The sequence below is a fragment of the Dendropsophus ebraccatus genome, chromosome 3, assembly GCF_027789765.1.
Source record: "Dendropsophus ebraccatus isolate aDenEbr1 chromosome 3, aDenEbr1.pat, whole genome shotgun sequence".
In the NCBI taxonomy this organism is placed as follows: Eukaryota; Metazoa; Chordata; class Amphibia; order Anura; family Hylidae; genus Dendropsophus; species Dendropsophus ebraccatus.
In genome coordinates, this window is record NC_091456.1 from 134,386,760 (window position 1) to 134,408,743 (window position 21,984).

The 21,984-nt window shown below is 46.5% G+C and overlaps 1 protein-coding gene across 1 annotated transcript in view; it reads left to right on the forward strand.

The window, feature by feature from the left end:
- The first annotated feature begins 1,476 nt into the window (after positions 1-1,476).
- The window catches only part of SHISAL2B (shisa like 2B), a 56,703-nt gene continuing 36,195 nt past the window's right edge, over positions 1,477-21,984 (forward strand). Inside the window, exon 1 of the mRNA XM_069963527.1 lies at positions 1,477-1,670. Within this exon, the coding sequence (XP_069819628.1) occupies positions 1,477-1,670 (194 nt within the window). The remainder of the gene's footprint in view (positions 1,671-21,984) is intronic.

Here is a 21,984-nt window from a genome sequence, read left to right on the forward strand (position 1 = left end):
GGCCGCCTAGGGGTCCCGGGTGCCGCTTGTAGCCCGGGACCGCGGCTATTAGCGGGCACGGTCGCGGGCCGTGCCCGCTAATTAAGTAATCAGATGCAGCTGTCAAAGTTGACAGCTGCATCTGATTACTACTTGCAGTGATCCCCGTGTCCTCAACAGGCCAGGGTCTCCGCTGTAAGGGCGCTGATCCCGGCTCGGCACTCGATTGCTTTAAGCTGCAGCAGCCGAAAGCAATCGAGTGCCTATCTCATCGATCTATGCAGTATAACTATACGGCATAGATCTCAAAGAGAGATCAGCGTACTTATACTAAAAGTCCCCCACGGGGGCTTATAGTATAAGTGTAAAAAAAAAAAAAAAAAGTGTTTATTAATAATAAAAAAAACCTCCCCTAATGAAAGTTTGAATCACCCCCCTTTTCCCATGTTATAAATAAATAAAAACAAATAAATAAATAAACATGTTTGCTATCGCCGCATGCGTAATTTATCACATTCCTGATCTTGCACGGTAAATGGCGTAATAGCAAAAAAATCCCAAAATTGAAAAATTGTGCATTTTTAGTCGCATCAAATCCAGAAAAATTGTAATGAAAAGCGGTAAAAAACTTGCATATGCGCAATCAAGGTACCGATAGATAGTAAACATCATGTTGCAAAAAATGACACTGCACACAGCCCCATAGACCAAAGGATAACAGCGCTATAAGCCTGGGAATAGAGCGATTTTAAGGAACATATATTTGTGAACAATGGTTTGGATTTTTTAAAAGCCATCAAACAAAATAAAAGTTATACAAGTTACATATCGTTGTAATCGTAACAACTTGAGGAACATATATAACAAGTCAGTTTTACCGAAGGGCGAACGGCGTAAAAACAAAAAAACCTCCAAATAAAAAAAAAAATCTTTTTTTTTTCAATTTCTCCACTCATTTCATTTTTTCCTGCTTTTGCAGTGCACTTTATGAAAAAATCCTGTCATTGCAAAGTACAATTAGTGGCGCAAAAAGTAAAGGCTCAGGTGGATTTCTAGGTGAAAAAATGCAAGTGCTATGGCCTTTTAAGCACAAGGAGGAAAAAACTAAAACACAAAAATTTTAATTTGCCGGGTCCTTGAAATCTCTATTTTAAATGGGGGGGGGGGGGGGGGGGGCAGACTTAACTGCTGTAGAGGTTTTCACCTTCCAATATATTACACCAACTACCACCCCCAAAAAAGAAAGGAATAACAATAATGTCATATAAGGTTTTGTGTGCAGAAAATACAAACTCTACAGCAGATGGCACCAACAAGCTATTTTCAAGATACACTCAGGGTCCCTTTCTTTTAGCATACATGTAAGTTACTGCCACAATAGCAGCAAGACTTCTACAGTGGATTCAGAGCAACACAAGGAATCAGGGTGACGTGAACAGCAAACCTTACTGAGGGTTTAGAAGACAATATAACACTTAAGATAACAGTCCTCTCAGGATGACAAGACACCTCCCGGAGACCTGCACCAGCTACTACACCTACAACAACACCTTTGTCAGCAGTTTTGATTGTCCGAGGAAGGATGACACCAAAGATCTGATATATTGCTGTGGATTTGTTGACTTAAAATATTGCTGCAATGAACCGGGCAACTACTTTCCATATAAACACGACTACATGCTGTCTCTTAGGTAAGACTGCAAGGTGTTTCTTTTTTTTGTAGTAAAGTTGTTATTTTTTTTTATCTATTATATGTAGAGAGATATTACCAACTAAAATGATATCTGCTATCAACAACCTTCCTCAAATGTAAGATAAATGAGGATATCACTCCTAATATAGTAACATTAATGCACAGAGGGTCAGAGGGTTTTTTCAAGCATTCCCGTTTTTTTAACTTTGTTATGGAAAAACTGTGATTTAACACTCTGGGGGAGATTTATCAAAAGGGTTTAAAATTTAGACTTGTGCAAACTGCCCACAGCAACCAATCTCAGCTCAGCTTACAGCTCTGCTGAAAGCAAAGAGAGCTGTAATTGGCTGCTATGGGCAGTTTGCAACTGCCTACATTGTACACCCATTGATAAATCTCCCCCTTTGAGTTCACTTATTTATGTCACTATAGCTCCTTTTCTAATAGATGTCAGTTTTAAAAGTTTTTTTCATGGTAGTAGATAGTGGTTTTAGGGCTTGTTCACACACAGACTCAAACTGTGCATTAATCTGCATCAAAAATCTGCATCTGAGGCAAATTTACAGTATGTGCCTATATTGTATTTAGTTTTAATTGTTAGCATATTGATGCAGTTGAAATTTTTTTGATCGCTTTTTTATTAAAGTAAATCTACCACTTCGCTACACTCCCCAATCCTTCCTCCTCCCTCTTCTCCACGAATATTCAGTGCCTCCACTCGTGCTGGTGGCAACTTTCATGTTCGAGCATGTGCCGCTTCCTGTCTTCGCCCTTCATGCAGGCGCCATACACAGAAGGAGTGGCGCACACCTGCTGAAAGACTAAAGCCAGCTGGGACATTTAGTACGTGTGCGCTGCTCCTCTGATATCAGGTGTAGAGCTTTAAGTGTCACTGTCGTTAGGAAAAACTTTAAACATGTCATAGAGACATGTCAAACGTTTTCATCGGTCTGGGTCACTGACTTTCTTTCTCACATTCGGCATGGTTATGAACACTAGGGGGAACACTTATCATGGTAAAAAGGCATATTTTTTGTCGGAAAATGGGCAGATGCGAATAAATTTCCGCCCGGTACGTGGGAAGCGGGAAGGGTGTGTGGAGGGGGCGGAACAGGGGCGTGGACTCAGAATCCGCTCAATTCATCTTTTTGTTCGCTAAAAAATAGTCAGGAAACCTAATCCAGCTCTGAGCTGGCATAGGTTTCCTGGCGTGTGCACAGGTGCGCACAGGATTTATGTAGAGGCAGTGCGCCTCTACATAAATTTCCTTCTTTTCGAAGCTGTGGGGACATTTTTAATGTTTCAATAATTTTTTATTAGGGTTTTACATAAATTTTACAGTACAAACAGTTTGTGTAAAATAAGCGTAGTTAGGCTAATTAAAGTAACATAAGCGTGCATGTAAGGATAGGAGAGTTCACATCTGCAAAGGAAAGTGAGAACATACATGCAGTCATATAGTGAAGTCCTATCCTAGAAGTGGCTAGGTCACAGAGTCTAAATGGCTAGGAGCCAACGTGTTATTGTGCAAGCAGTGGCGCTGTTGCCTAAAGTGTTAGCCGAGCATCGTATGCTTATGAGGCTAGAAACAGAATGGATTTTGCATTTAGAAGCAGAAAGCCCGGCTGGGCTGAATGATAAAATAGATCGTAATTTCCTGATCTGATTGCTGTAGTGAGTCCCATGTATATATATATATATATATATATATATATATATATATATATATATATATTTATATTTATGTATGTTGCTTTGGTTTTAAAATTTTGTAAAGCACTTGCTATATGTTTAATTAAATGTATTTGCATGTTTTTATATCACATAATCTGTTAATGGTCGTCACCGGTCATACGACTGCACGACACCTGTCAGGTAGGCGGTCCGTAGAAGCAACTTTACTGCGAAACAGACTGTTACCACCCACCTGCTGGCGTCTGCCATGTCGTTCTGTGCATCTATTGTGTCCTTTTATATGATGAAATAAAGTCCAGAAATTCATCCGTTGGTGAGTGCCACCTCATTCATTTCTATATTGTGAATTTTGAAGCAGAGTGATTTGCTTCTTGATGGAGGATAACAGGAAGAGGATTTGCGGGAGGGCTTAAGGATGAGCCCAGGTCCCCTGAAAACAACTCTGGTAGGCAGAGGTCCGAGAGTGACCGCTGTAAGTCAGAGTCAGCAATTGGATAGAAAGGGGGCATCGGAAAGGGAGCAGCAGAAGGGGACAAAGAGTATTGCTGCTGCTGGTCCATGTCATCTGAGCGTGGCTGACCTGCAATTGTGCCGGCACCTCTCCTCTTCCTTTTCTTTAGTTTTGGTTGAGGAGGGGGTGATCAGGGCCGTCTTTCCCATTGGGCAGGGTAGGCGGCTGCCCGGGGGCCTATGACTCATGGGGGGCCCCAGTGGCAGTCGCCTGCCCTGCAGAAAGGGAAAGACCAGGGGCGGGCTGGGCCTGGGGACATGTGCCCCCCGGGTCGGTCTTCCTCACCATCGAGTGGTGCAGTAGTTGAGACTGAGAGAATAGCGCGGCTGCCCGCCGCGCTATTCCCTCAGTCTCTTCCGGGCCTCATTGATCCCCCAGGAGCCGCAGACGTGCCGCGCGCAGGCACGTCTGCAGGCACTTACATCAGGTCCCCAGCGGTGACGTCAATTCCCTGACACGCCGCTGAGGACCTGAGAGCGGAGAGAGGAGCCGCCGTGCTGCAGCTTTGAGATGCATAGGGGGGCTACTTTATATGGGAGGATGCACGGGGGGGGGGGGGGCTATTCTTCATGGGAGGATTCACAGGGGGGCTATTTTATAAGGGGGGGATGCACAGGGGGGGCTATTTTATATATGGGAGGATGCACGGGGGGCTATTCATGGGAGGATGCACAGGGGGGCTATTCTATAAGGGGGGATGCACAGGGGGGGCTATTCTACATAGGGGGATGCACAGGGGGGTCTATTCTATAAGGGGAGATATACAGGGGGGCTATTCTACATAGGGGGGTGCATGGGGGGCTATTCTATAAGGGGGGTATTCTATATGGGGGGATGCACAGGGGGGCTATTCTATATGGGGGGATGCACAGGGGGGCTATTCTACATAGGGGGATGCACAGGGGGCTATTCTATATGGGGGGATGCACAGGGGGGCTATTCTATATGGGGGATGCACAGGGGGGCTATTCTATATGGGGGGATGCACAGGGGGGCTATTCTATATGGAGGGATGCACAGGGGGCTATTCTATATGGGGGGATGCACAGGGGGGATATTCTATATAGGGAGATGCACATGGGGGCAATTCTATATGGGGGGATGCACAGGGGGCTATTCTATATGGGGGGATGCACAGGGGGGCTTTTCTATTTGGGGGGATGCACAGGGGGGCTATTCTATATGGGGAGATGCACAGGGGGGCTATTCTATATGGGGGGATGCAGAGGGCTATTCTATATGGGGGGATGCAGGGGGGGCTATTCTATATGGGGGTATGCAGGGGGAGTATTCTATATGAGGGTACGTAGGAGGGGCTATTCTATATGGGGATGCAGGGGGGCTATTCTATATGGGGGGATGCAGGGGGGTATTCTATTTCTTTTTCCCCACATAGGGAAGGTTAGGGGGGAGGGGGATGCGGGGACTTGATCTTGGGTGGGGGGGCCCAGTCCACAGCTGTGCCCAGGGGCCCATAGTTTTGTTAAGACGGCCCTAGGGGTGATTGCTTACCCTGGGTGTTCTGCTGATGCTAGCAGGGAAGCTTTCCATGCCGCTCCGTAATCCATCACATCACTGTCAAAGGATTTTACATTGAAACCTTTGACTAATCTAGATCACCATGGATGCTACCCATCAGTCCTCAGACTATCCAGACTTTTTCAGTCTCCAGTGGCTTCTCCGTGCCACAATGGTCTTGATAGATTTATCCCTATACCTTATATACTTTATAAAAGGTATAAAGATCTAGACAAGCAACAGGTTAGATAGATAGATAGATAGATAGATAGATAGATAGATAGATAGATAGATAGATAGATAGATAGATAGATAGACTTATAAGCAAAAAGAACAAATAATGAGTGGAGACCAGATGATGTCAGTCCAGGAACAGCAGGGGATCATGGGAAGGGGAGTATGACTTTTTTTTTTAGCCCACCTGCATACTTAATAATAAAAAATAGCATGTAATTGGAGAACTACTTTAAGCTCTGCCATGTTATGCTCTGCAATGCCTCCAGAATTACCAGGGCCTCCCCTTTAAAGGGGTACTTCAGCGGGGGGGGGGGGGGCACTTTTTTGCTGGGACCGTGGAGGAGGTGGCTGAGGGAAAAGACGTCCACCTCCCCGGTTCCAGTGGCGGGTCCCGCATCGCGGCGCTCCAGTGCCCGGTTCCCCGGCCGCTTCCTGTTGTCTGACGTGAGGTCTCAGGTCCCCACAGCCAGTCAGTGATGGAGGCGGGATCCATTTTAAGTCTGCTCAGAACCCGCCTCTGTCCCTGACTGGCTGAGCGGACCTGAGACGTATCGTCTCGGGCCCGCATCAGACACCAGGAAGCGTCCGGGAACCGGGGAGCGGAACCTGCCGCTGGAACCGGAGGGGTGAGTGGACGTCTTTTCCCTCAGCCACCTCCTCCCCGGTCCCAGCAAAAAAGTGCCCCCTTGCTGGAGTACCCCTTTAAATGCAAATTTAACTGTTAAAAAAAAGTACAACACATACATATCCTATCACCTACTGAAGTACATTAACAACTTTACCCAACAGCGCATACCCCTCTTTTACCACAGCAGCCCATCCTTTCCTCCCTCTATAGAAGCAAATCTTCTCCTTCTGTCTTTAGACTATTCTCCCATATGCAAGATATGTTCCACTCTCCAACAGCATCATAATAGGTAACATCAGTTACATGTTCCCTTTAAGACCCCAGATATGTATAATAGGTTAAACAGTCACAGGTGGAAGAGTGTTAGCCAATGATATCATAAAGGTGGTCAGATATCGGCAGTCGGCAGTCACATTGCCTTTGTTTGGCGTCAAAGTGGCCATTACGAGCAGTATGTTTCATCCCCTTTACAGTGTCACTGTTATAATTTTCAAAACCTAAATCAACAGTATATGTGAAATAAAGCAAGTTTGCAATATACATTCATTATTTTTTTGTTAACATGGAAAACATGGCATTTCCTGTATTTAGTCATTTTTTTTTTTATAAAGACTCTAAACCCAAGAAGTCCAGTGTTTCCCAGGTGATTGATGGACACATTGAGCCGTGACACTCTGTACTGGTCAGACTTCATGTGTTTAGTCTTTTTTTTTTAACCAGCACAAGACTACAAAATCTGCCTTCAGGAGACTGGACCTGGATTTCTGGTAAATATAGCTTTGTTTTACAGCATGATTACAACATAAAAATAATGACTGTCAATTGCAAACTTTATATCACATCTACTGTTGATTTAGATTTTGAAAGTTATAACGACGGGTATACTTTAAGGTTCTATAGTAGTTGATGAAGCTGTAAGTTCTTCACTTCAGCACATCCTCTAACACCCTTTTTTGCAGCATTTGCTTTAATACAGGGGGATTTTGTATCCATACTATGAAGACATCTGGACACCCTGTACTGTAACCCAACCAAATTTAGATCACTATAGAGTTCTTTAGTGCTTTCGGTTGCGTTTACACATACAGGATCTGCAGCAGATCTGCAGCAGATCTGCAGCAGATCTGTTGCTGATTTGCTTTGAATCTAATCTGGGTCATGAAATCTGCTATACATCTGCTGCAGATCCTGTATGTGTGAACGCACCCTTAATAGGGGTTTGCCATGAAGAGAACTTGGTCTATATTGATGCATGTTAAAAGAAATATATTTAAAATATACAAGCATTTCCTAAATGTATCTTTTGAAAGCTATGGACTCACTAAACCCCCATCTGCCTGCCTTATTTTTATAACATGTTGCCCCTGGATAAGGCCCACCAGGCATCCACTATTTTGAGTCACTCATGCTCAGTTCAATCAAGTCACCATATCTGCCCCATTAGCACTGTTGCATGGCAGCAGCAGAGTCACAGTTTAGAGACAAAACTAGGAAGTGAATAGATGCATGGAAAAAAGGAATGGCCCAATGATGTATGTTACTTTACTAAAAACAGATAATGTTACCTTCTATGCCTTATGACTCAAAGTTTTCATCTGCAAGCAGACATTTATCAGGACTGGTGTGCTCGTACCCCCGCGTCCCCTTTTCCCCCACCGGATTTACTAAGCCTGGCACAGGAATTGGGGAGCAGATCTATACCTGCTCGGGAGCAGTTGTAGATTTATATCATAAAAAATCTGACGTGGGAGAGGGCCAGGCTCGGACTGGACCAACGGAGAGCCTGGGAAAGCCCGCTAGGCCCCAAGCTGGAGTGGGCAGCGCCCCTAGTCAAGGGTCACAGGGCTGAAGACTGCAGCAATGTGGTCTGAACCCAGGGAGCCCAGCCGGGGCTCCCTGCTCCTGGGAGGCCCACTCGGCTGTCGGTGCTGCACCTTCCTTTTTAACTGGAAGTGATTACAACAATCGTTTCCAGTTAAATGTAGCATATAGGCTTCCCGCGCTGTCAATCACTTTTGTGACCGCAAGCAGTGTTCTGCTTGCAATCACAAGAGGCAGTGTCAGACTGGCCCCGTCCCCAACAGATGCACAGCTCCCTGCAGGAGTCCTGGGCAGTGCACAAGTCACTGAGCTCTGTGTGCGCCATGGTGGCTGGGACTTCCAGTACAGGGAGTATGTGTAGAACGCTTGGAAGTCTGGAAGTCTCAGCTGTCGGCGCACACTGAGCTCAGTGGTGGGTACACTGCCCAGGACTCCCCCAGGGAACTGCACATCTGTCTGGCAAGAGAGGAGAAGAGACCCGCAAGGGGGAGCGTGTTGTTACGTGAGTTGTGTTTTGTTTAATTTTTTCTTTTTATCAGAGGGGGACAACATAAGGTGGCTATCTGTATGGGGGATGGACAACATAAGGGGGCTATCTGTATGGGGGATGGACAACATAAGGGGGCTATCTATATGGTGTATGATCAACATAAGGGGGCTATCTGTATGGGGGATGTACAACATATGGGGGATGAACAATACTGGGGACCATCTATATGGGGGATGGAAAACACAGGGGTGCCATTTATAAGGGGGACAACACAGGGGGCATTTATAAGGGGTACAACACAGGGGGGCTATCTATAAGGGGGACAACACGGGGGGCATTTATAAGGGGTACAACACAGGGGGCTATCTATAAGGGGGACAAAGTAGGGGGGCCATCTATAAGGGGACAACGCAGGGGGACCATCTATAAGGAGACAACGCAGGGGGGCCATCTATAAGGGGAAAACGCAGGGGGGCCACCTATAAGGGGGACAATGCAGGGGGCCATCTATAAGGGAGACAACACGGGGGGCATCTTTAAGGGGGATAAAACGATGGGCGATCTATAAGGGGCACTGAACAGGGGCCATCTATAAGGAGGACAACACGGGGGGCATCTATAAGGAGAACAACACGGGGGAAATCTATAAGGGGCACTACACAGAGGGGGGGCCACCTATAAGAAGGAATACACAAAGGAGCTATCTGTAAGGGAGACTACACATAGGGGGCCATCTATAAGGGGGAATACACAGAGGGGGACAACAATGGGAGCCATCTTAAAGGGGAACTACACAGAGGGGCCATCTATGAAGGGGACTAGGGGTCATCTATAAGGAGAACAACAAAGGGGCCATCTATAAGGGGCACTATACTGGGGGGTGGGCGTGCATACAATAGGGCATGCACAGAGGGGGAACATCTACTATAGTGGACTACACAGAGGGGTCATCTATAAGGGGGGCTACAGAGAGAGGGCCATTTATAAGAGGGAATACACAGAGGGGGCCATATACTATAGGGCAGGGATAGGGAACTTTGGCTCCCCAGATGTTGAAAAACTACAGCGTTGGCTGTCCACACATGATGGGAATTATACTTTTGCAACAGCTAGAGAGCCAAGGTTCCCCATCCCTGCTATAGGGGATGCACAGAGGGTGTAAAGGGACTACACAGAGGGGGCTTTCTGGGAGAAGCACATGGGGCCATCTATATGGAAGAAAACACAGTAATCACTGAACTTAAGGAGATCATTAAAAAAATTTCAATGAAGTACTCAATCTAGAGTCTCCACTGATGCCCCCAAAAATTTAAATATGCAAAACTAGAGTTCGTGGAGTCTTGGTTGCGAGTCTCAAAACACGAGATATCTCTAGCCTGTTGCCAACAAAGGGGCCACTCTGTTGTTTCCCTATTTATGTTACAATACTGGCAACCGAGTGGGACTTAAGGGACTACCTTTCAGGGAGGTGTGGTGCTCTCCCCACCATGGAGGCACTCCATGGCAACAGGCTAGAGATATCTGGCTATCCCGTGTTTTGAGACTCCCAACTGAGGCTCCACGGACTCTTGTTTTGCATAATTACATTTTTGTGGGCATCAGTGGAGACTCTTGAGTGAGTACTTCATTGCAATTTTTTCACTGATCTCCTTGAGTTCAGTGATTACTGTGTTTTGTTGGTTGATTTGTCATTGCCCCAACTAGCCAAAATCCTGCTCCACACTGACTAGGGGCAAACACCCCGAAACTGTCTGTGGATCGATGCCTGCCTTGGCAAGCCCTTGTCATGATCGATACTCGCACCTTGAGTTAGACATTGACAAAAAGGGGCCATCCTGTTGTTTCCCTATTTATGTTCCAATACTCGCAATCAAGTGGGACTTTAGGGGCTACCTTTTAGGGTGGTGTGGTTCTCTCCCCATAATGGAGGCACCCCGTGGCAACAGGCTAGAGATATCTGGCTATCACGAGTTTTAAGACTCGCAACTGAGGCTCCACAGACTCTTGTTTTGCACATCTATATGGAAGACTGAAGAAGGGGCCATCTATAAGCTGGATATACAGAGGGAGGGCATATACTATAAGGGGATCACATAAAGTCATCCTACCGACGAAATTAGGGCATAAAAAAGGCCAATACAGATGTGCCGTTTGTATAGAGATGAAGATGGTGCCAGAGTGATGAGCCTAATATGTTTGTCTGCCAGATTCTTTGGATTCAGGGCTTGGAGAAGTTCTCATATTGGCCCAGGGCAGATTAAGAAGAAAATGAAAAGGGAACAACTCTGATCAGAGAAGATGTCCCCTGTGAATCACTTGATATACCTGCACTGTAATTATCATGGTGTACAGAACCTGTGTAGAGCTGGGTCTACCTTTATATGACTGTATGAGGTGATAGTGATCTTTGTACAGTGGATTTTATTCAGTAGCAGTGATGTGTTAGTCAGTAGGTGGTGGTATTATTTGTTACTTGTTATCTGGTACTGTGTTTTATTGGATTTATTATACTGGATTTGGTCAGTAACAATATGGTGGTGATGGTAGTATTTGTCCCCTTGTAATATTTCCCCCTTAATACTGGTAATATTGATCATAGTATACAGGATTTGGTCAATAATAGTATGGTGATAATATATATAGTGATAATATTTCCTTCCTATATACTGTTGTTATTGGTAATATCAGTCTTGATATACCGGATTTGGTCAATAAGAGTATGGCGGTAATATGTGTGGGGATATTTGCTCTTTATATACTGGTGTTATTGGTAGCTATATGACCTTTGTACCTAAGTATACAGTGTTATCATGCAAAGAAAATTTTCTTATAGCCCGATGCCAATTGCCATTGCTGTCAGCCGCACATCTCTCTATGTATTCATGCCTAGCTAATTAGCAATCGTTTGCAGCCCTACATTGCCCCATATTGCGCCGTGTAAATGGACCCTTATTAATGTTAACATAGATAAGGTGGCTGATAGGTGGGCCCCAAGAATGATTTCCCCTGGTGGGCCCAAGGCACTCCAGTCCGACACTGGAGAAAGCCACACCTCCTCCACACCTTGCTGTGCCTTCCCCCCTCCACCATGTGGTGTATGCCACAGAAAAGGGACGAATCTGCCCCTTTTTTCTGTGGTGTATGCCAGGGGTGCATCTTGATAAATCTACCCCGAAAGAGTTTTTATTGGAACCACTAAATAAACCAAACTGCTTGACTGATGTTGGCATTGGATATTGGTTCCAATGAAACAATTGCCTTTATTTAGTTCTGTACTGACAAGAGTCATGCTACGAGGCTCCAGTGCTCCTTTCTGATACTCCCCCTAGATTATTTAGTATTAAGTAATACATCATAACTAACAATACCCATGATGCTAAGATTAGCTTTTGTAAGAATATTTCATACACAAACCATTTCGATGAATATTTCTGAACATCCCATGCTGTATGAAGCTTTTATTCTCAAGGACATTGAGAAGATGATTGACAATGTCAATTCCATTACATACTAAATGTATGCTCTCAGACAGTGATTTATGGGACTACCAGACAATGAGAGTATTCATGAGGAAATTATGTGACATCTAGAAGTTCCCTGAGGTTTCTATAAAATTTTATAGTAATGTAAAAAATATATATATATTACAGTATAGTATTAAAGGAGTATTCTCATCTACTAAATAGATCTAATAGTTAACTAGGCCATTACAATACATTTACACATTTCCCCTTAAACCACTCGAGTGTTGCTTTAGCTGTCTGGTGAACTTCTGTCCCAGTCTCAAATCACAGACTGAAACAGGCTTTACTGAAGAAAATCTCTGTGCGGTAGGCGGATGCCAGGGGTCCGGTTCTACTGTGGGGTAAGCTGGTATGATGGTGTGGTAGGTGAGTGGGTCTAGGGTCACATGGGCACTTTTAACGGTAGCCTGGAGTGGTATAGGACCTACCCCGGGCAGCTTGGGGCCCCACCCGCAGAGAAAGATTTAACCCAAATGTAAGTGTGTATAGGTGCAGGTGCACAAAAAAAATCCAATACTTGAAAAATAGAACAGTTTACTTGGAGGAACTTAGTGCAATACAATTATACTTGGCAAAAATACAGTTTAGACAATACTTGAGGTTACTCAGGTGCTTGTGGTTGTGGTAGAGACAAGGTGCTTGTGAGGGAAAGTGTTGCAAAGAAGAGAGTAAAGGAGAGAGGGTGCCTGAAGGGCCTTGTCCAAATAGTACTGTACTCTGTCTGGAATGGGTTGAACTGAAGTAGAAGGGAGAACACTCATACTCACATTTAGACTACATCTGACCGCTTTCTGCCCTACAGTCTGAGCTACTCATACTGTCAGGGTAGTACGAGCCCCAGGCCTAGTTATCTGGGCTCAGCAGACTTCCAAGACTTCCCGGTTGTCTTGCAATGCGCAGTGGAATACCTACACCTGAAGTAACTTTCACAGTTCCTGTGACTTTTAGGTAACTGCCCATTATGTTTTAGAGAGGTTCCTGGCATGGACAAGGAGATCTTTGTATGGCTGCTCTCTCCTTTGGTCTTTCTAGAACTGCATAGTTGTTGTGGTTTGCATAATAGAAATAGGTAGCTTCTTTTGTTTGTGTCCCCGACATGGGAACTGGCCTAAGCCAGGCCCTGGCTTAACTTTAGCAGAGACTTGGTTCTTTGCTCCCTCCTTACACACTAACTATAGACAGACTCAAGCCTAACTCCTCCCACCAGGAACTAACACCTTCCTACAGGGGTCTAACTAAACCCTCCTGTGATTGGTGGGGGCTGTGTGTGTCAACAGACACCTGTGAGTGGAAAAGACATTATGTGTGACATAAACAGTTAACCCATTAGGTTCTTCAGCCGTGCATAGGAAACAACAAGTGCTTTAATGACACCTGCAGTGGATACTTCATCATCAACTGTGTGAACCCGAGGGAATTACCTTACTCAGGTGCAATAAGACTTAGAGGCCCGTACGGGGTCACTACATCTGTATTTAGCACCATCTAACTTCCCCTCATCTTGGACCAGTCACTACATCTGTATTTAGCACCATCTAACTTCCCCTCATCTTGGACCAGTTTCCCAGTCCCTGCAGCTGAAAAACATCCCCCAGCTGCCACTGCAATGTTTCTCTGTGGGGATGGTGTTCTTGGGGTGATGAGATGTGTTGAGTTTGTGTCAGACATAATGTTTTCCTTGGTGGCCGAAAAGTTTGATTTTGGTCTCATCGGACTCAAGCACCTTCATCCCTACATCTAGGGAGTCTCCACATGCCTTTTGGCAAACTCAAAACAAGCCTTCTTTTTTTCGGCTGTAAGTAATGGCTCTTTTTCTTGCCACTCTACCATAATGCCCAGCTCTATGGAGTGTACAGCTTGATGTGGTCATATGGACAGATTCTCCAGTCACTGTTAGAGAACTCTTTGCATCTCCTTTAGAGTTACCTTTGGTTTCTGTGCTGCCTGTCTAAAAATGTCCCCTTGCAGGTTTGTTGTGGTACAGTGTTCTTCCAATTTGGTGATTAGGGATATGCTGGTGCTCCCAGGGGTAATCAAAGATTTGGATATTTTTGATAACCCAACCTTGACTTGAGATCTCGGTCATGGTGTTGTTTGGTTAGTGTTGATTCTTGCGTAAAGATATATATTTTTCTCTTCTCCCTTTCCAACTTAGACTATTTAGTGCAGATGCATCAAACACAATTCATTCCAGATATACATTTTAATGTTACAGTGTCAAGATTTGCTTATCCAGCCATAATTATATAATAAAGATTTGCTTCCTGATACTATTTCAGTCTCTGCTTTATCTGTATATTAGCATATTGATTAATGTAAGATTCTGTGGAATAAAAAAGTAACACAACATGGTGCTAGGCTCTCTGTCCCACAGCGAGGGAAATTATTTGCATTATGAATAATACTTTCACCTATAAACCTGTCTCCACCATATTATTAAACCTAATTATGAGGGGGCTTTTAATTACACACTAAAAAATCTTAGCGTGAACGATAAAATGATACCAAATCAATGTAATTGGCCCATAGAGAGGAACATGGCAGAAATTATTATGACTATTCATACAGTAGCTACTAATCTTCTTAGTTTCTTATTATTCTGAGATTTTGTATTCTGCATCTTCCTTCAACAGCGACACTGGGGAAACCTGAAATAATGATTTCTAATCTTAAATGGAATTTGTCACCTAGATTTTCTCTTATTGTGTCAAAAACGAACACTAAAACTAATACTAAAACATATTCATTTTTTCTAATCTTTTTCTATTTTTTACGACAATTTTTTTATTTTTATTTTTTTTGTACATTATGGGGGCTGACATCTTTCCAGAGCGGTTTTTAACAGCATTTAGTGACATTTGTGGTGTCCCACCACGGGTGTTGCTCTTGGTTACACCCTTCGTAAAAGCTTGTACTTTTTAAGTTTAAGTGGTGATGTAGTAGTGCCAGAGTTTTGCCACAAGATGTCGTTGTTATAAGTATGTATCCATAGTTTTTGCACATCTGTAGGAACCAAAGGGTTATTGTTTATTTTTGTGTCACATGGATCTGTAAGCCAATGAGAGTTCTTTCCTTTTTCTAGCCTATCACCTCTGTCTTTACTTTTCACATATGCACCACTCACCCTCTCACAGCACACCTTACAGGAGCTGTAGCGAGGAAGTCATGGGTAGAGGTAGTGTAGTTGTCTTTTGCCGTTAGACTCTATAGGGGAAGGACACAAGTCAGAATGCTCTCTACAGCAGTCCAGTTGGGCCCTGGCTCCTGCCAGGTCCCCAGTTAGCTTAACACCTTTTCTTTTCAAGTTACCTCACTCAGAACTATCCAGTGTTAAAAGTACACTAGAGAGGACAAGTCAGGGATCATCTCAACCCACACCGTGGACAAGAGACTCGCAGTGTAGGACAGTATTCATAAAGAAAGTAAAGGAACTGATCCGGATAGAGCAAAGTTGCTAGAAGCCTATAAACTCTATCTTGCAGCGTGGGTGTAAGCAGGGAACCCTCAGCATTCCGCTCATCCCAGGCAATAAGGTCTGGGGCTTGTGTCACCCTCTAGGATGGGTCACTCAACACTGGTGGGCAATAGGTGGTGCAAAGAACAAAGAGTCAAAATACAGGCACAAGCATTCTCTCTCTTTTCTCAAGTATTCTTCTACCTCTACCTCCGAAGTTCTGGCAGAGCACAGTACTACATTGGGTTCGGACTCTCTCTTGACATCCTCCTCGCTACTTCTCCGATCTTCTCTTCTACTTCTCAGCACGCAACCCAGTCAGGACAACTGTGCCACTCTCTACTCTCAATACAGATTTGGATCCTAAAGTATTAAGTGTCTTATCAAGTGTAAAGTATTATATTAAAGCAAAGCTGTTTAATCTCCTGCCTGCTTCCAGTATCTCCAGAGTAAACAAGACTTTATTTATGTTAAAGAGACTCTGTGATTCCTCGTCAAGCACCAGCACAGTACACACACACTCCTTCTGTCATCTCCCCTTTCTGTGGGTGGCAGTACCAATAGTCTGGGTCGGTCACTACTCCACTCCGGACCACCGTGTTAAGTACCCAAGGGACCCCGCAACAACCTGGCAGAGCACTGTCCACAGGGGAACAAGGTATAAACGACCCTTTAAAATAAAAGCAGGTGTGCCATCATACCTGTGTGCCCAACCGGCACTGGCGTCAGAACATAACATCACTGGGCATGGTTTTATTTTGGCCAACCACCATAGAACTGGCGTGAGGCTTAAACATCTGGCAAGTGACCAGCCACACCTTCACACCACCGGAGGGGTACACCACACATTCTTTACAGTAAACCTTATGGACATAAACAACAATGTATTAGATAGCCCGACAATTGCTATAAGCGTGGATGGATAAGCCACAGCACACAGTGTACAAGTAGACAAAAAAAAACTACTCCAACCAAGGTAAGTTAGTAGTTACAAAAACATGAGACCAAAATCAGTACGAAGTTTTGGTCCTAACCAGGACTTTCCTCAGGCATAGGGGTCTCTGTAATGTAGGAGAAGGAATCCGAGCTGGTGGAAAGCACAATACATTAATTCATCCAAAAAATTGTCAATGGTTCTAACAAGTGGAAAAGTGCGCTCACATCTGCCATCACTTATTTCTTCTCTTGTGACATTACAGATATCAGAAATAAGTGCTGGATAAATGAATATGATGCTTGAGTATGCAGGAGACCCTACCTACAGTCCGTGATCATCAAAAGAAAAAACTATGTACAATTCTTTATTTCTTATTTAAAACATCTTGCTTGGAACCTATGGTAAAAACTATGTTATGGTTTCATAAACAGCGGTATCTTTACCTTCACTAAAATGCTATCCAGTAATAAAAAGAAAGCACGGGAAAAACATAGAAAACAGTGCACTTAAAGGGGTTTTCGAGGATTAGAAAAAGCACCAGATACTTTCTTGCAAAACAGCACCACCCCTGTTCTCAGGTTGTGTGGTATTACAAATCAGCTCCTTTCACTTCAATTTAAACCATGGTTTTGACAGCATTTAGTTATATACTTCGTGGATGTAGACACACTGAACATCTCCAGACCTTATACATGTAGGTTTGCAAGCATGCTTTGTGACCTGTGCTGAGGTCATTCTACAGGGAGGGAGAGACTGAGCTGTGCTCTTAATCTATTGTTTCCTCTATCTACTTTCGACACCTTTCATTGTAAGGCCATGTTCCCACCAAGTAAGACACCGGCCGCCCCATGACCCCGCTGGGTCACTGAACGGCCGGCGTCAAAGTAGATCATCCCAGCCGGTACTGCAGTACCGGGCAGATGATCTTCACTGCGGATGATCTTCACTGGCGCTAAATTCCCTGCAAATCGTTCGCAAATAGTTCACTGTAATTCCCCATTCGTTCGCTCAAGTTCTGCATTTGGTGACCTATCGTTCAGTGTAATTGCAGATTGTTCATTGTTTTGCTGGGATCAGAAGGAATAAATGATCATAGTAACGATCGCAATTCCAATTGTAGTAACGATCGTAACTAACGATTATTGTTCTGTGTAATATGGTGAACTATTTCAGGTTAATGATAAACAATCTCATTTGCAATCGTTTATCGTTAGTCGTTAATCGTTAAAAATCGTTCTGTGTAATAGGATCCTAATTCTGTAAAAATCCCTTTCCAGCAGTCTCCTTATCATCCCAGACAGAGCAGGAGGTCTCAGCTTAGTTTGAGGGTACATTCACACTTAACAGATCCACAGCTTATTTTCTGCTGCGGATCCGCAGCAGATCCGCAGCAGATTTCATTTAAATAACTGAACACAGCATCAAATCTGCACCATCAAATCTGCTGCGGATCTGCTGCAGATCTGCTGTGGATCCTGTAGGTGTGAACGCACCCTAAGGCTTAGTGGTCAGAATAAAAACAGAATGATTTTATTATTATTTTAAATAAAAACACATAAAAACTTTATTTAAACAACAGGCCATTTTTGGATTATATTTTTTTATAGATATTCACATGGATGCACTCCATTCACATGGATGCACTCCACACTCAAAAATTTATTGGAATTCCAATTTTATTTATGTGAAATAATGAAGAAGAAAAAAGTCACTTTCACTTTTTCTTTTTCTCCAACATTTAACAGTAAAAGGTTGGAGGAGGTTGGGAAAAGGTTGAAGTCATGTCTAAATAAATTAAAGTTTTTACTAAAGGCCATATTAGACAGCACAATGCAAGTAAGCAAGCACCAATCTTCTAGATCAGTGCTTGCTTAACAAGCCTATTACACAGCATAATAATCATGTAGGTGCCATGGTCCAGGGAGCTGGTGGGCTATGGTGTTCTGGGGCGATCTGTCACAGTGGCCAGGAGGGGTAGTACCCACCCTTAGACACACAGGTACTGGACCTTTGGTGCAAGGCGTGGTGTAAGAGATGACAGTCGTGACTTCACCAGTAGTTTAACTTTACTTAAAACAGCTACAGGGCAATACAAAATAGAGTAACTGCTCATAGGTGCTAGGCAGTGGCGTAGCTAGGGGTTCAGTCTAGGAGGGGAGAGCAAGTCTGAGTGGGCCCCCAACCGATTAAGTTACCCATAGGGAACCTCAGCAGACGACACTGCTTTCCAAATAATAAAGGGAATATTCTACTACATTACTCATAGAGAATAGGAATTGAGAGCCGTGTAAAAGGCTTTCTACTTTTCACATATATGGCCATGTAAAATTTAAAGGGGTTATGCAAGATTAGAGAACCATAGTTGCTTTGTTCCAGAAACAGCACCACCCCTGTCCTCAGTTTGTGTGTGGTATTGCAACTCACTTCCACTGATGAGAACGGGGCCAAATTGTAATACCACACATGTCAATTCTTTGGGCGGACAGCGGAATCTGCCGGAGCATATAATAGAGCCTATGAAGCAGGAGTGCACGGGGATGAGTGGCAGGTGCCACACATAATTTTCTGACAGAATTACTCTGTGTGCATATACGGTCTAGTGGATAAGGGGTGTAGTAGTGGAGGTCTAGTGGATAAGGGGTGTAGTAGTGGAGGTCTAGTGGATAAGGGGTGTAGTAGTGGAGGTCTAGTGGATAAGGGGTGTAGTAGTGGAGGTGTAGTGGATAAGGGGTGTAATAGTGGAGGTCTAGTGGATAAGGGGTGTAGTAGTGGAGGTGTAGTGGATAAGGGGTGTAGTAGTGGAGGTCTAGTGGATAAGGGGTTAAGTAGTAGTACAGGTAGATATGAGGGGTTTAGTAGTGAAGGTGTAGTGGATAAGGGGTGTAGTAGTACAGGTATAGAAGAGGGGTTACTGAGGGGGACTCGGGAGACACTGAGGGGGACTGGAGAGACACTGAGGGGGACTGGGGTGGCACAGAGGAGACTGGGGAGACACTGAGGGGGACTGGGGTGGCACGGAGGAGACTGGGGGGACACTGAGGGGGACTGGGGAGACACTGGGGAGGACTGGGGAGACACTAAAGGGACTGGGGAGACACTGAGGGGACTGGGGAGACACTGAGGGGACTGGGGAGACACTGAGGTGACTGGGGAGACAATGAAGGGACTGGGGGGACACTGAAGGGACTGGGGAGACACTGAGGGGACTGGGGGGACACTGAAGGGACTGGGGAGACACTGAGGGGACTGGGGGGACACTGAGGGGACTGGGGAGACACTGAAGGGACTGGGGAGACACTGAAGGGATTGGGGGGACACTGAGGGGGACTGGGGAGACATTGAGGGGGACTGGGGAGACACTGAAGGGACTGGGGAGACACTGAGGGGACTGGGGGACACTGAAGAGACTGGGGGGACACTGAAGGGACTGGGAGACACTGAGGGGACTGGGGGGACACTGAGGTGACTGAGGAGACACTGAAGGGACTGGGGGACACTGAGGGGGACTGGGGAGACACTGAAGGGACTGGGGGACACTGAGGGGGACTGGGGAGACACTGAAGGGACTGGGGGGACACAGAGGGGGACTGGGGAGACACTAAAGGGGACTGGGGAGACACTGAAGGGACTGGGGAGATACTGAGGGGACTGGGGGGACACTGAGGTGACTGAGGAGACACTGAAGAGACTGGAGGGACACTGAGGGGGACTGGGGAGACACTGAAGGGACTGGGGGGACACAGAGGGGGACTGGGGAGACACTGAAGGGACTGGGGGGACACAGAGGGGGACTGGGGAGACACTGAAGGGACTGGGGAGACACTGAGGGGACTGGGGGGAGACTGAGGTGACTGGGGAAACACTGAGGTGACTGGGGAGACACTGAGGGGGACGTGGGAGACACTAAGGGGGACTGGGGAGACACTGAGGGGACTGGGTGGCACTGAGGTGACTGGGGGGATACTGAGGTGACTGGGGGGTCACTGAGGGGACTGGGGAGACACTAAGGGGGACTGGGGAGACACTGAGGGGACTGGGTGGCACTGAGGGGACTGGGGGGACACTGAGGTGACTGGAGGGACACTGAGGGGGACTGGGGAGACACTAAGGGGGACTAGGGAGACACTGAAAGGACTGGGTGGCATTGAGGGGACTGGGGACACACTGAGGGGGACTGGGGGGATACTGAGGGGGACTGGGGGGACACTGAGGGGGACTGGGGAGACACTAAGGGGGACTGGGGAGACACTGAGGGGACTGGGGAGACACTGAGGGGACTGGGTGGCACTGAGGGGACACTGAGGTGGTTGGGGGGACACTGAGGTGACTGGGGTGGCACCAAGGGGGACTAGGGAGACACTGAGGGGGACTGGGGGGACACTGAGGTGACTGGGAAGACACTGAAGGGGACTGGGGAGACACTGAGGGGGGCTGGGGAGACACTGAGGGGGGCTGGGGGGACACTGAGGGGGACACTGCGCTGAGGAGGACTGGGGGGACACTGAGGGGGACTGGGGATACTGAGGGGGACTGGGGGGACACTGAGGGGGACTGGGGTGACGCTGAGGGGGACTGGGGAGACACTGAGGGGGACACTGCGCTGAGGGGGACTGGGGGGACACTAAGGTGACTGGGGAGACACTGAGGGGCCTGGGGGGGAGACTGAGGGGGACTGGGGGGACACTGAGGAGGACTGGGGTGACGCTGAGGGGGACTGGGGAGACACTGAGGGGGGCTAAGGGGACTGGGGTGACGCTGAGGGGGACTGGGGAGACACTGAAGGGTACTAAGGTGACTGGGGTGGCACTGAGGGGGACTGGGGTGACGCTGAGGGGGACTGGGGAGACACTGAGGGGGGCTAAGGGGACTGGGGAGACACTAAGGGGGGGGCTAAGGGGACTGGGGTGACACTGAGGGGGGGCTAAGGGGACTGGGGAGACACTAAGGGGGAGCTAAGGGGACTGGGGAGACACTAAGGGGGGGCTAAGGGGACTGGGGTGACACAGATGGGGACTGGGGAAGCTGGGGCTGATTGGAGCAGGAGGGCACATACACCTCCTCCTCCTCTCACCTCCGCACACACGTTCTCCGCCCGGCTAGGCATGGAGCTCCCCGGTCTCTGGAGGAGGCCGCAGGGACTACAGGAGAAGGTGATCACGTCATTGAAGGTCCTGGAGCTGTACAGCGGGATCGAGGGTATGCACTAACCCCCCCAAACCCGCTGTACAGCTCCATGACCCGCAGCGACGTGATTACCTCCTCCAGAGAGCTCCATGTCTGGCCAGGAGGCGAGCAGGACCCTCAGCGGAAGGAGCGGGGGCAGGTCAGCGGCAGCGCTGTTAAGCAGCTGGAGGCCGACGGCACCGCACCTCAGCAGCCTGCTCACCCAACATCTAGCCTCCGCTCCCCTCTCTCCAGCTTGTGTCGCGCCCCACACCGCCTTAGCTGCCGGCCCGACACTGCAACCCCCCTTCCCTCCCGGCTTGGCTTCTCAGGA